Source organism: Rhipicephalus microplus, chromosome 3 (assembly GCF_043290135.1).
Source record: "Rhipicephalus microplus isolate Deutch F79 chromosome 3, USDA_Rmic, whole genome shotgun sequence".
Classification (NCBI taxonomy): Eukaryota; Metazoa; Arthropoda; class Arachnida; order Ixodida; family Ixodidae; genus Rhipicephalus; species Rhipicephalus microplus.
In genome coordinates, this window is record NC_134702.1 from 15,187,756 (window position 1) to 15,199,712 (window position 11,957).

The 11,957-nt window shown below is 46.4% G+C and overlaps 1 protein-coding gene across 4 annotated transcripts in view; it reads right to left on the reverse strand.

The window, feature by feature from the left end:
• LOC119181658 (cytochrome P450 4V2) overlaps nucleotides 1-11,957 on the reverse strand; it is a 55,054-nt gene that overhangs the window by 11,520 nt on the left and 31,577 nt on the right. For 3 of the 4 annotated variants that reach the window (XM_075888940.1, XM_075888942.1, XM_037432907.2), the window contains 3 exons: nucleotides 9,471-9,589; nucleotides 7,465-7,550; nucleotides 4,320-4,519 (listed from right to left, as the gene is read on the reverse strand). In XM_075888940.1, coding sequence (XP_075745055.1) covers nucleotides 4,320-4,519; nucleotides 7,465-7,550; nucleotides 9,471-9,589 — 405 coding nt within the window. The remainder of the gene's footprint in view (nucleotides 1-4,319; nucleotides 4,520-7,464; nucleotides 7,551-9,470; nucleotides 9,590-11,957) is intronic. The other variant, XM_075888943.1, reaches the window with a different exon arrangement.

The following is an 11,957-nucleotide window of genomic DNA, read 5'->3' on the forward strand; positions in this document are numbered from 1 at the left end:
CGACAAAGACGAAGACAGAATGGACACAAACGAGCGCAGCACCTGTGGCTGTTCACCGGTCTATGCCGATACAGTGATTTTGTCGAAGCATAGATCCTAGATAACTAGGGAATTGATAGAGGCTTTCCATGTTAAATGAAAGGAGGAAGAATGCGTCAGTGAGGCATTGATAACATCTCAAAGAGAATGAGTTCGCATGTTCTCAGCACATGTGGCGTCAGATGATACTCTATATATTGTCACGGCGTGAAGGATGCATTAGGCACCACTATAACGTTTCGACGTATCTCAACTGCCATATCAAGTAAAAAAAAAAAACAATCGAAAAAACTGCAACCAAAATCAAATATTGAATAGTGTCACGGGGTTGTGACGTGGCCGAAGACAGAAAACTTTGTTTTGGGATTTAACTGTTTATTTGGGCGAACCTGTGCCCGGTAAACGGAAAGTCCAATTACAGCAGCAGTCTTGCACAGATAGCAGTCTCGGACTGATAGCGGCGACCGGAGCGTCGGCCTTCGATCAACAACTGACAAGCGGCGAAGCGCGTCGGCATTTATACTCTTGCCGTCGAATGTTCTAGCGTTATCGCTGGCGGTGGCGTAGGTTCCAGAACAATCTGTACCGTTCGCACAGTGGGCGTGATCTTATCGAAATGATCTACTACAGTCCGGAACCTTCTAGAAAACTGCAGGCGCGGTTTGCGCGGAGAATCGTGCGGTGTTTTGGGACGATAACAAAAACTTGGGAAATGGAACGTGGCATTGCCCCCCTCTGAAAAAAGGCATCGTCCCGATGCTTTAACTAAAGATGAAAGTACAATAATAATGCAAGAAAGTACAATGAATAAATTACGATACAACAATAATACAAAAAAACACTAGTTCAGTTTGTTAACGCGCATGAAACGGCTTGAGGCGCGCGACATGGACGACTTCAGGTCGCGATCGGCGTCGTTGAGAGTTCGTGATGCCGTCGGGGACAACCTCGTAATCAAGTGGGCCGAGCCGTCGAACCACCCTGTACGGTCCGAAGTACCGTCGCAGAAGCTTTTCACTTAGTCCACGTCGGCGTATCGGCATCCACACCCAAACACGTTCACCGGGCTGGTATTCCACGAAGCGTCGTCGAAGGTTGTAACGGTGGCTGTCGGTCGTCTGTTGATTCTTGATACGGAGACGCGCAAGTTGTCGGGCTTCTTCGGCGCGTTGAAGGTACTCGCTCACATCGAGGTTTTCTTCGTCGGTGACGTTGGGTAACATGGCATCGAGCGTCGTTGCCGGGCTCCTTCCGTAGACCAATTTGTATGGAGATATCTGCGTCGTCTCCTCTTTGACCCCTCGCATAAGGAAACGAACTTTTTTCTCCTCAGGCATGTCTGGGTCAGCGTGACGGAATAGTCGGGTCATTTCTTCTGTGAAAATGGCGACATTTTCATTTGGTAGCTGAACCCGAGTCTCTAATAAAGCAGCGGCCCTCTCTTTGCGAGCGACGCTCGCGAACGTTTGCAGGAATGCGCCGCAGAAAACATCCCACGTTCGGAGCGTGGACTCCCGATTTTCAAGCCAAGTCCTTGCGGTGTCTTCCAAATAGAAGAACACACGACGCAGCTTTTCGTCATGGTCCCAGTGGTTGAGGGCGGCCACACGGTCGTATGTTTCTAGCCAGGACTCCGGGTCTTCGAACGATGACCCATGGAAAATTGGTGGTTCCCTGGGTTGATGCATGACCATCGTGGGCTGGGACGCTGCGGTTGTCATTGTCGCTGCAGTCGCGGTCATGGCCTTCGTCTTCCGCGCCTTGTCTGGTAGAAGCCCGTACTCCGGTGGTAGCCCTTGCTGTCGGCGGCTTGTTCGCTGCTCCTGGTTGGCGTCGGTGTCTTCTCCGCGACGTGGGCTGGGTTCACGGCTTGACGGGGGCGTCCGGTACATGAACGAAGCAGCACCTCCACCAGATGTCACGGGGTCGTGACGTGGCCGAAGACAGAAAACTTCGTTTTGGGATTTAACTGTTTATTTGGGCAAACCTGTGCCCGGTAAACGGAAAGTCCAATTACAGCAGCAGTCTTGCACAGATAGCAGTCTCGGACTGATAGCGGCGACCGGAGCGTCGGCCTTCGATCAACAACTGAAAAGCGGCGAAGCGCGTCGGCATTTATACTCTTGCCGTCGAATGTTCTAGCGTTATCGCTGGCGGTGGCGTAGGTTCCAGAACAATCTGTACCGTTCGCACAGTGGGCGTGATCTTATCGAAATGATCTACTACAGTCCGGAACCTTCTAGAAAACTGCAGGCGCGGTTTGCGCGGAGAATCGTGCGGTGTTTTGGGACGATAACAAAAACTTGGGAAATGGATCGTGGCAATATGTAAGCTTTTATATTCCTGTTTAACACTTCTGCACAATGTTTATACGCTTCTTTTTTATGATTTTCTTCACGTTCTTGTGGTCTACAAATAAAAGTTGCAGCTGCGAGTCGGCACTCATTTGTGTCCCTATCTGTCTCCCGTATTTGTCGTTTTCGCGCTGTAACAAAAATTCATTCTTACCAACTAGCCCAACTTTCAATAATTTTGCAATTGTGAAATGATTCAGTGCCACGTCAGGTTGAACTCACTGCTAAACACCGGGGACGCACGTTTCAGCTTTCGCTGGTTAACCATTAGTACGGAGTGCCTGGGCGGTGATTTTTAAGAATTATTATTGCGATATAGCAATTTTATGGACACTCTCAGCTGGATTTTATCGTTGGCGTCACCGTCACTGGCCGTATATGTATACGTATCTATATACATGAAAACGCAAGAAGGAAAAATAATTCCGAAAAAGACTCCGGCGCGCGGAGTCGAACGTGAGGCCTCTGAATCATGAATGCTAGGTGTTAACACTGAGCCACGAAGAAGCACCTACCAGCTATCTATCTACCACTTATCTCTGGGGGAACTTTTGTTTTGACAGCATTACCAGCAAGATGGCGCAATTCCACGCGTACTTTGCCCCATGGAGAGGGAGCATGCAGGTGGACGCTAACGCGCGCGCTTATCTCGCGGTGGAGCCAATCGTACGTCTTGGCTGCCCTTGGGCTTTCACCGGAACGATTCTGTTGTAGTTACCGGGCTCGCAAAGGTCACTGCAATCGATGCACAGTCTCCGTTTGCAAAAAGGGCACGCTTTTCAGACACAGCGAAGTAACAACTTAGACGCTTGTTCGCGTTCATCTGTATTTGTGGGTACGTTTCATGCGTCATTTGTGCGTGGGGAACGTGGGGCACGTTTCGATCTTCTTGCCATTCTACGCGTCACCTTCCAATTTGTTGCCATCGCGTTCATTGCTTCGCCTTTGCGGCAAATCTGTGACTTTATTTCAGCAAACGTTTTCAATAGTTCACTGTTCTGTTTGGGTGGTCGGAATATACAGCACCGGTGCAGCAAATTTTCGTCCATCAATATTTTCATGGGTCGTGCAAGCATAAACTGATTGAGCTGCACTAGCTCCAATATTTCAGCTTAGCGCCTGAAAGCATAGCGGTTTGCAAATACTTATAGATGTCCCAGGTAGTTCGAAGATATAGTAGCGGGCACTACTGTCAATGTGAATCAACATGCAAAGCAAAATCCTTCACACAATCATAAGCATTGACCACAACATGGGATCGGCAACGCATAGCACTTCAGCCAGAATAAATGCTGAGTAGAACATGTATTTGTCTAAACGTTGTTATTTCGACCCCGTTTGGCTCCGTGTGGCTTGACGCCGTTTTGCCGCAGGGTGAAGTTCAGCAAATCTTAGGCAGTTCCATTTCACCACCTGAACCTATTTAGGTTCGTCAATTCAAATCGGTTAAGAAAGTTCACTACGATACACCGTTTTATCCGTAACAAACGCCTGTACTATCAGCGTCAAACGAAAGACGAACAGCGGCAAGTCTTCGCGATGGTATCGTGTGCACCGTCTACTTACCACCACGGACAGGCATGCTAATATGAGCAGAGGTGCCGAACACGATGCGCGCGCCTGTCAATAATGATGTCTGGACGGCGTGCACTATGTATACACTATCACAAAGGCTTGTTGATGTTCCGATTCCATTTGACGCCGATAGCGCACAACAATAAACAGACGCACAAGTACATGCGTTCGAAGTCGCAAGCACGAAGATTAGGCAAGTCCGTGTACTATACGTACTGTCATTCCCATGGTGGCTAAGCGATCGCAGTGCCAGAGTTTTCTCTAGTAAATATTGCACGGAAGATCTCTGATTCATGGTATAGTTCGTCATGAATGCAGTGAACATCGATAGCGACAGAAGTATACGCATACCGCAGATGACGTCCAGGGTGCAGCACGACACCAGCGGCACGACGTCGAGCGGCGCCTGCTGGTGTTGCTGGGATAGCGTGCGCAAGCGGTTGGCGAATGTCCGAGCGTGCTCCACCATGACTGGTACGAAGTCGTCCAGAAGCTTGAAGTGGAAGGCTGGCGTGAGCAGTTTGCGCCGGGCACGCCACTTGCGCTTCGGGCTGCACCGAAAGGCCGGAGCATGCGTTCGTTCACTTGCCTGCATGGTCCATCTTACAGATATTATAACCACATGGTCATCACGACAGCGCGTCCTTGTGGTCCTTTCTTGAGTGCTTTCATAGATGAAACCTTATTTCGAAGTAAAGGATGGCTTAGTAGCATTAGCTGTCGGGATAGTTGGTACATAGCTGAAATTGAAGTGACTGGCGCAAATATTCAGGAAAGGACACACTTCGCCGAGTCCTGACTCACGACGCCTCAAACTGAACGTTTAGTCCTGTTCTGTTGTACGATGGCTGCGAAAAGTTTAAGGGACCAGATAACTAAGAATAGAACGCGCAATGAATGAGCAATATTTGAATGAAACCGCGAACAAAATCATCAACGAAGTTAACTTAGTGCTCGTCACTATCCGAATAATCATGTCGTCATCGGGCTATCTTATCTACACTGCAGCAAGACGGCCTCTCACAATATTCGTTTAGCTTGTCTTACGCAAGCTGATATAGCGTATATGCCTTCAAATTCCTTAATTTTATTACTCCAACCTAACTCCATGCCGCCGTCAGCTGCGTTTTTCATCCCTTAGTATCGAGTTTATTGCTCCATGTGTGCCAGTCGACAATTTCAGCTACGCACTACGTGGCCTGTTCAACCCCTGACTGTCTGGTCGACACTTCTGTCTTCCTGTCTCTTAATGTTATATGTCATTCATATCCTATTATATTGCCCGCTGCGTAATGTCACAGTTCTTCTATGCCTAATTCTCCTCGAGTTTGTTGTACAAATTTTTGCCCTATAGGTTAGCACCATAGCAGAATGAAATGGTTGCGCATTTTGAGGACAGCGATAAAACCCTTCAATATATAATATTAAATGTTTTCATTTGATTTTTGTAAATATGCTCTTGGCAAACGCATCCGTTAATAGCGATGATTTTCGAAGTTGTGCACAGGGATGATTTTCCTTTCACTGTGTTTAGACGCAATCAGGCTTGTACTGATTACGCAGTTGTGTTTGCTGTCTGCGTTGCGTATTTTTATACATAAGCCTAAACGTACCCTTTAATGTTGTCAGCGTTCCGTGCAACCTGACTGTACGGCAAAGGCTGTAGTACTCTACTCTTAATCGAATATGTTGACAGCCGCTTTAAAGCTTGCACGAGTGCTCTGACTTAAATCGCTTCATTCCTTAGATTTTCCTCGGCCATTTTTCGCTTACGTATCTTCTGTCCTTCCTTTTCAGCATGCGCCCATTAATGATTGGGCGATAGCCATCTGCTACGTAGCTCTCCTTTCCGCGTCTTCAGTCTGTAATCAACAACGGGTAAGAGGAACGGGTATAAATGCCGACGCATTTTATTGACCTACGGAAGCGACTCTCGCCCCCCGGCCTTGGCCGCCGCGCCGAGCCCGAAGCGGCCGGCCACTTGTTTTTCATCGATTATTTCACCCACTACCACGTAACGATGCGGTACGTTGATCACAGGGCCGTATCGCTTGCAGGAAACAAGGTGCCGCTTTATGAGACTCAACTGAAATACCGTGAACGCACGTAGCCGGTGACCCGAAAGGGCCACGTACGCAATGGCGTGCTTGCTTTCATTAAGATTTAGCCCATTATATGAGCAGGCCACATGCTTGGTCTGGCAACGCCGCTGGTTCTCCACACGTGCGGCAGAGAACAGTGCTAGAACGTCGCTGCACTGAAAGCGAAAAAAGCGCGACGCTGTCTTCGTTTTCTTTTCATTAAATGATTTCTTTCTTTCTTTCTTTCTTTCTTTCTTTCTTTCTTTCTTTCTTTCTTTCTTTCTTTCTTTCTTTCTTTCTTTCTTTCTTTTTTTCTTTCTTTCTTTCTTTCTTTCTTTCTTTCTTTAGTTCACTTTTTAGCCAACGAGCCCGTTTGCCTCCAAATTACGCATAGTCACGTTATTGGCAATCTATTATGACTGCAATGAATCGGTCGCGACTTCACGACTGCTCGTACCTTTTCATATCCGAAAAGCATTTCGACATCGCTCGAAATACAGAAGTATAAGCCTGCAGACAACAGTTCAGCCCGAACATTCCGAATAAACAACACGCCAGAGAGTTTCAGATTAAAGTACTCGAGAGACTTACGTCTCACCGCGTGTATACGCAAGCTGCGCGGTTTCCAACAAAGGCCAAACACTACAATAGAAGGTTTCTATTAGTTTTAGAGCCGCGCGACTCCCGAGGTGCTTTAACAAGGTGCTCGATTGGGATAATTGGTGCTGCATGGTAGATGAAGAAAGTGCTTTAAAGCGCAAACGACAGGAGAGGATAGCGCTCTGTTCTCGTCTCTTCTATCCCCTCCTGTCGTTTGCGCTGTAAAGCACTTTCTTCGTCTATACCGAGGTGCTTGCCTATACGTTCACTTTTGTTTGCTCTCTTTTTTTTTTTGTATGCGGCTGGAGAACGCAATAAAAGTGGGGCAGGGTACAAAGCTACGCAAGAACGCGTAGACACGACGGCTATTGGGGTCACCGACACTGTAAAATGCTCTGATGGAGAGTTGCTTGGGTACGCAACCCCTATTGTTCATTTGCGTTCTTCGCGTGTGCAGCTGGTACAAAGGAATGCAGGTGGTACAAAGGAACGCAAGAGCGTGCGTGCGCCGCAAGCGGCTCGGGGTAACCGGCCCTAAATCTCTCTGCTGAATTATCTGGTATGCAAGCGCATTGTAATATAAAGCTCTGTATTCGCTGAACTATCGTTGTGTTTCATCGCGCCTTCTTGCGGTACGATACCTCGATACTTTGTTATTTATGATCATCTAGCTTTATACGTTTGCATGTCAGCTTAAAAATTCGATTATCCTATACGAAATCACGTATGGGTCGCGACGCTTGTCATGGACACAATGATGATAATGACCACAAAAGGCGCATGACACTTATTAATGAACAAACACACGTTCGCACCTGGTGAGCAGGCCTGTGCCAAGCCATGAATTGAACAGGTCGTACAGAAATGCTTTGTCCAGGATCGTGTTGCTTTTCATCACGACCTGTTTAAGAAGAGAGATAAGCGACGCTGACGGACATGTGTTGTTTATGAAAGCACCAGAAGCCATATTGACAAAGCTTGGCTGAAGCGTACGCATTTGTTCGGGTCGGGTGATTTAGTAGAAAGAGCACGGGAAGCAGTAACAAGGCAAAGAAATCGACATATACTCGGAAGGTTGGGAATCTAAAGAGCGACTCACCAAAAAATGAAGGCCCGATGCTCACCCAGCGTTAAGCTGCATATGCTGCTTTACCGCGAAATAAACCCACTAATAATAACTGTTGCGATTCAACGTCCCAGAACAAAGATATGATTATGAGAGACGCTGTAGTGCAAGGCTCCGCAAATTTTGACCACCTGGGGTTCTTTAACGCGCACCTGAATCCGTATTCCTATGACAGACGAAATAACGATCCGAGCCTGCGGATGGCGAATACTTCGTCACCTTACGGCAGTCGTTTCCGCGTCCTCGTTTTGGTCCAAGCGGAGCGATTCGTGAAAACGACGGAGGCCCAAATACCAGTTGGGATCGTCAAGGAGCGATGCCGAAATCCCTACTTGCAGCGTGAATTCCACCCTGTCGTGTGAATAATGCAGAATGACGCCACACTTCACGTGACTGATCCGTCCTCGATCACATCTGTCGTGTTAATACAGCTTAAATCTAAGCACATCGGCCTATAGCTTTTCCGCCTCCGTCGAAAATGCGGCCACCGCAGCAGGGTTTCGATGCCACGACCTTTGGACCAGCAGTCGAAAACCTTGAACACAACTGCGGTAAGTGCAAAACAGCCCACGACGAGCAATGTAAAGGGAGTTTACTTCATTTTAAATTAAACTTTGCTTGCGCCCGCAATGAAAAGAGGGTCGATCGATTGCAGAGAGACAATACCGCCGCATGATAACTGCGCGACAAGGTACTCGTTATAGCCTGCTGTTTCTGGGATTAGACCCAAGCAAAAAGTACGTTTCACTGTTTTCTTCAAGCAAGTGGCCACGGCAAAGGAGACGCATGATTTTTCTTGCAGACGAAAAGTTTCAGCTATTCCATTGGGAAACTATGCATGCACCTAGTTGTGTATACAGTCAATGCAAAGGTCCGCGGGCTCAATGATATGTCACATTGTTACTTATGTCACTTACGTTACTTATTCAACGGCAGAAACAAAGAACAACAGAAAGGGTAAGATGGAAACTTGAAATTAGAGATTCCTAAACAGGAGGTAAGTGCAAGTCTGTTTGTCGGAACGCCGGCTCCAGCATCCACACTCCGTTTACGAATTTCTCATTACGTCACACATATTGCTTACGCTACTCTCGCACATTGACTGATGTGTTAAATCTTACTCAGAACAAGCATGTTTTATTGTGTGCGTGCGCTGTGCTTCTTTGATTATGTTGATTCGCCGGAGCACTGGCTTCGCAGGGGTCAGAGGCTCAGTTAGTTATGCTAGCGCCTTTAATCCTGATCCTTTTGGTTTTATGTAAGGAAACTTAAATCGTGAATAAAGAAAAAAGGGCCTCGTTGCGTGAGAAGTGTTCGTGCTCACCATTATCTTATGTAACAGTAATACATCAGCCACGGTAGCCTACAGTAATTATTGTGATCGACGGCATGCTGACCCGAAAGTCCTGAGATTTAATTCCGGCCGCGTTTTTCATGGAGGCCAAACTGGTAGAAGTTCGTGTGGTTAGATCTAGACACATGTTAAGCAACCTCTGATGGTCGACATTTCTATAGATCTCAAATACAGCGTCTGTCATATATAGTACCATCGTGGTTTTGCGACGTTAACCACTACAAATATCATTATTGTAACAGGAATACAAATATAAAAAAACATCCGTATAGCCAGGGCGCAGCTATGGATAATCAGAAGAACAAAGTTCGAACGTTAGAAAATCCGAAGCGAGCACCTACCTCGGCTGCTTCAGCTGAACTGAGAAAGAGGAGGGGCCAGACTCCGATGTAGACCTTGCTTAAGGCGACCTTATTCGTCTGCAAGATCCGTGCGTAGCCCATGACGAACTGCAGGGCCACTGTGAACGTGCGGTTGGGCACCGACATACCAAATGTCAGTCACACGAACACAGATTCCGCCCCCTCCACCCATACGAGACGAGAACGTAATTGACACGTGACTGTGACACGTGACTATGACACGTGACAATAGAAAATACACAAAATCGACACAGACGCGACTCGCTGATCCGATTGCTCGCATCGTCCTTGGCCTATTGATATTCTCGTTTTGTATTATTAGTTGCGATATCAAAACAACCCCATTTATCTTTGCTAAGGTGAATTGGGAGTGTAATGTTATTTGCGAAAAAAAGTGCTAGCAGCATCCACCTCTCTAAAAGGTGGCCATCGGGTCGCCACACGTGCTTACGAGCTTTTTTATTCAAATGTCATCCGGCTTTGCCTATACAGACATGTTACCACCACTTGCGTCGTTGCAGTCAGCGGCGCAATTTTCGGATGCTTCGCGATTTTTCCAGAATGTTCCGTTAAAGGGACACTAAAGTCAAATAACAATTTACGTCAGAGTGAAAGCTCAATGTATGACAACACTTAAAACAACAATATTATCAACAACAGTGTCCTACTTACCGAGAAATTAAGGTAAATGCACAATAACACAAGCGCCGCAGTAGGACAATTTCAAAATGATCCCGATCACGTCAGACAGACGGCCTACAATTTCTCACGAGTAGTGGATCTAACTGCACTAAATAAAGAACTTTCCGTGCACCAAGAGACGCAATAAAATGCTGCTTGTTCGTTTGTTTGATTCATGGAAAATAGAACCACCGGACGTTACTATGGGGCATGGCGCGAGTGGTTCGAAAATTCAATTTTCGCGTGATTACACGAGACAGGTGCTGGCATCTAGCAGGGCGCAGTTGAAACAAAAGCGTCTGCAATCTCGGAGCCAAAGAAGGAAATTCATCAAGGGCCGCTTTTGCTGCTGTGGCTCTCACTGCTTTCGGTATATGCTGCTACTAGCGCTGTAAAGCCGGGCAACGTTGTGCACGGCAACAATGACGTGAGACGGACCGGTCGGTCCGTTTCTTGAGGCGGGTAAATTGAAGCGCGCTAACCCGACGCGGACCACTAAAACGCGATTTTATTTCAAAATATGCCCTTCCTTGGCACAAAAGCAACACTACGAGGTTTCCGGAACGTCATTTCAACAAACAACGTCGACTTAATAGTTGACTTTAGTGTCCCTTTAAGATACGTGTAGGACGCAGCTAGTCAAAATTTTCCGCGAGCTTACGCAAGCACCAGCAAAACGCTGGAAGGTTCCTGGAAGATCAGATAACCAACGGCGGCCGACTACGATCGCCTCTGTCAGTGTACAGCATATACTTTGCTTACACTGTGGTTTTCCAACTCACGCGCACAAGATCAAAGGTCGCCTTCTTTCAGATTACGACCACGCCACAACATAAACATCAATTCGAGAACGTTTGCAACTGTCAGTGTTCAACGACATACCTACTAATAATAATTATAGGGGTTCATCTCAAAACGACGATATGATTATGAGAGACGCCGTAGTGGAGGGCTCCGGAAATTTTGACCATCTGGGGTTATTTTACGTGCACCTTAACCTAAGCACACGGGCTTCAAGCATTTTCACCCCCATCGGCTGCTGTGGCCAGGATTTGATCCCGCGACCGTATAGTGTCAGCAGCCAAGTGTATTCGCCACTGTAGACCAACATGGCGGGCCAATGATCTACTGCTCAAGGAGATCCTGGAACACTTTTCGAGGTTAATAAAACGCGAACCAAAAATTACAGCACAGCGCGCGGCTTGGAATTTGCGGTGTATTTTCAAAGTCAGCCCGAAATCGCTCTCTCTCTCTCTCTCTCCTCAAGACAAACGATGCCATAAACACAAATAATGGTGCCATGAACGCAATTTCCACGCCAACTAGCTGATTTCAACACCATAAGAAGCACACACACACAATATATATATATATATATATATATATATATATATATATATATATATATATATATATATATATATATATATATATATATATATATATATATATATATATATATATATATATATATATATATATATATATATATATATATATATATATATATATCCACGCTCGGTCTAACGATCACACTGTAGTAACCCGCCCGTTCGAATAGAAAAAAAATGACAAAGGCAGATCTCATGTGACATATGGCAATCAATTTCATGCAAAACACACGGCGAGTAATGGCCAATGCTGAATTTCTTTTTTGGCTTTGAGCCAAGACTCACGAGGTGGATCGACTTGTTTTTGTAAGTGTGCTTAATTTGTGGCCACATCATGCGCTTACAAGGAACGTCGTCTACACTGGTGTTTAAAAGGTGACTTACGGTATATATA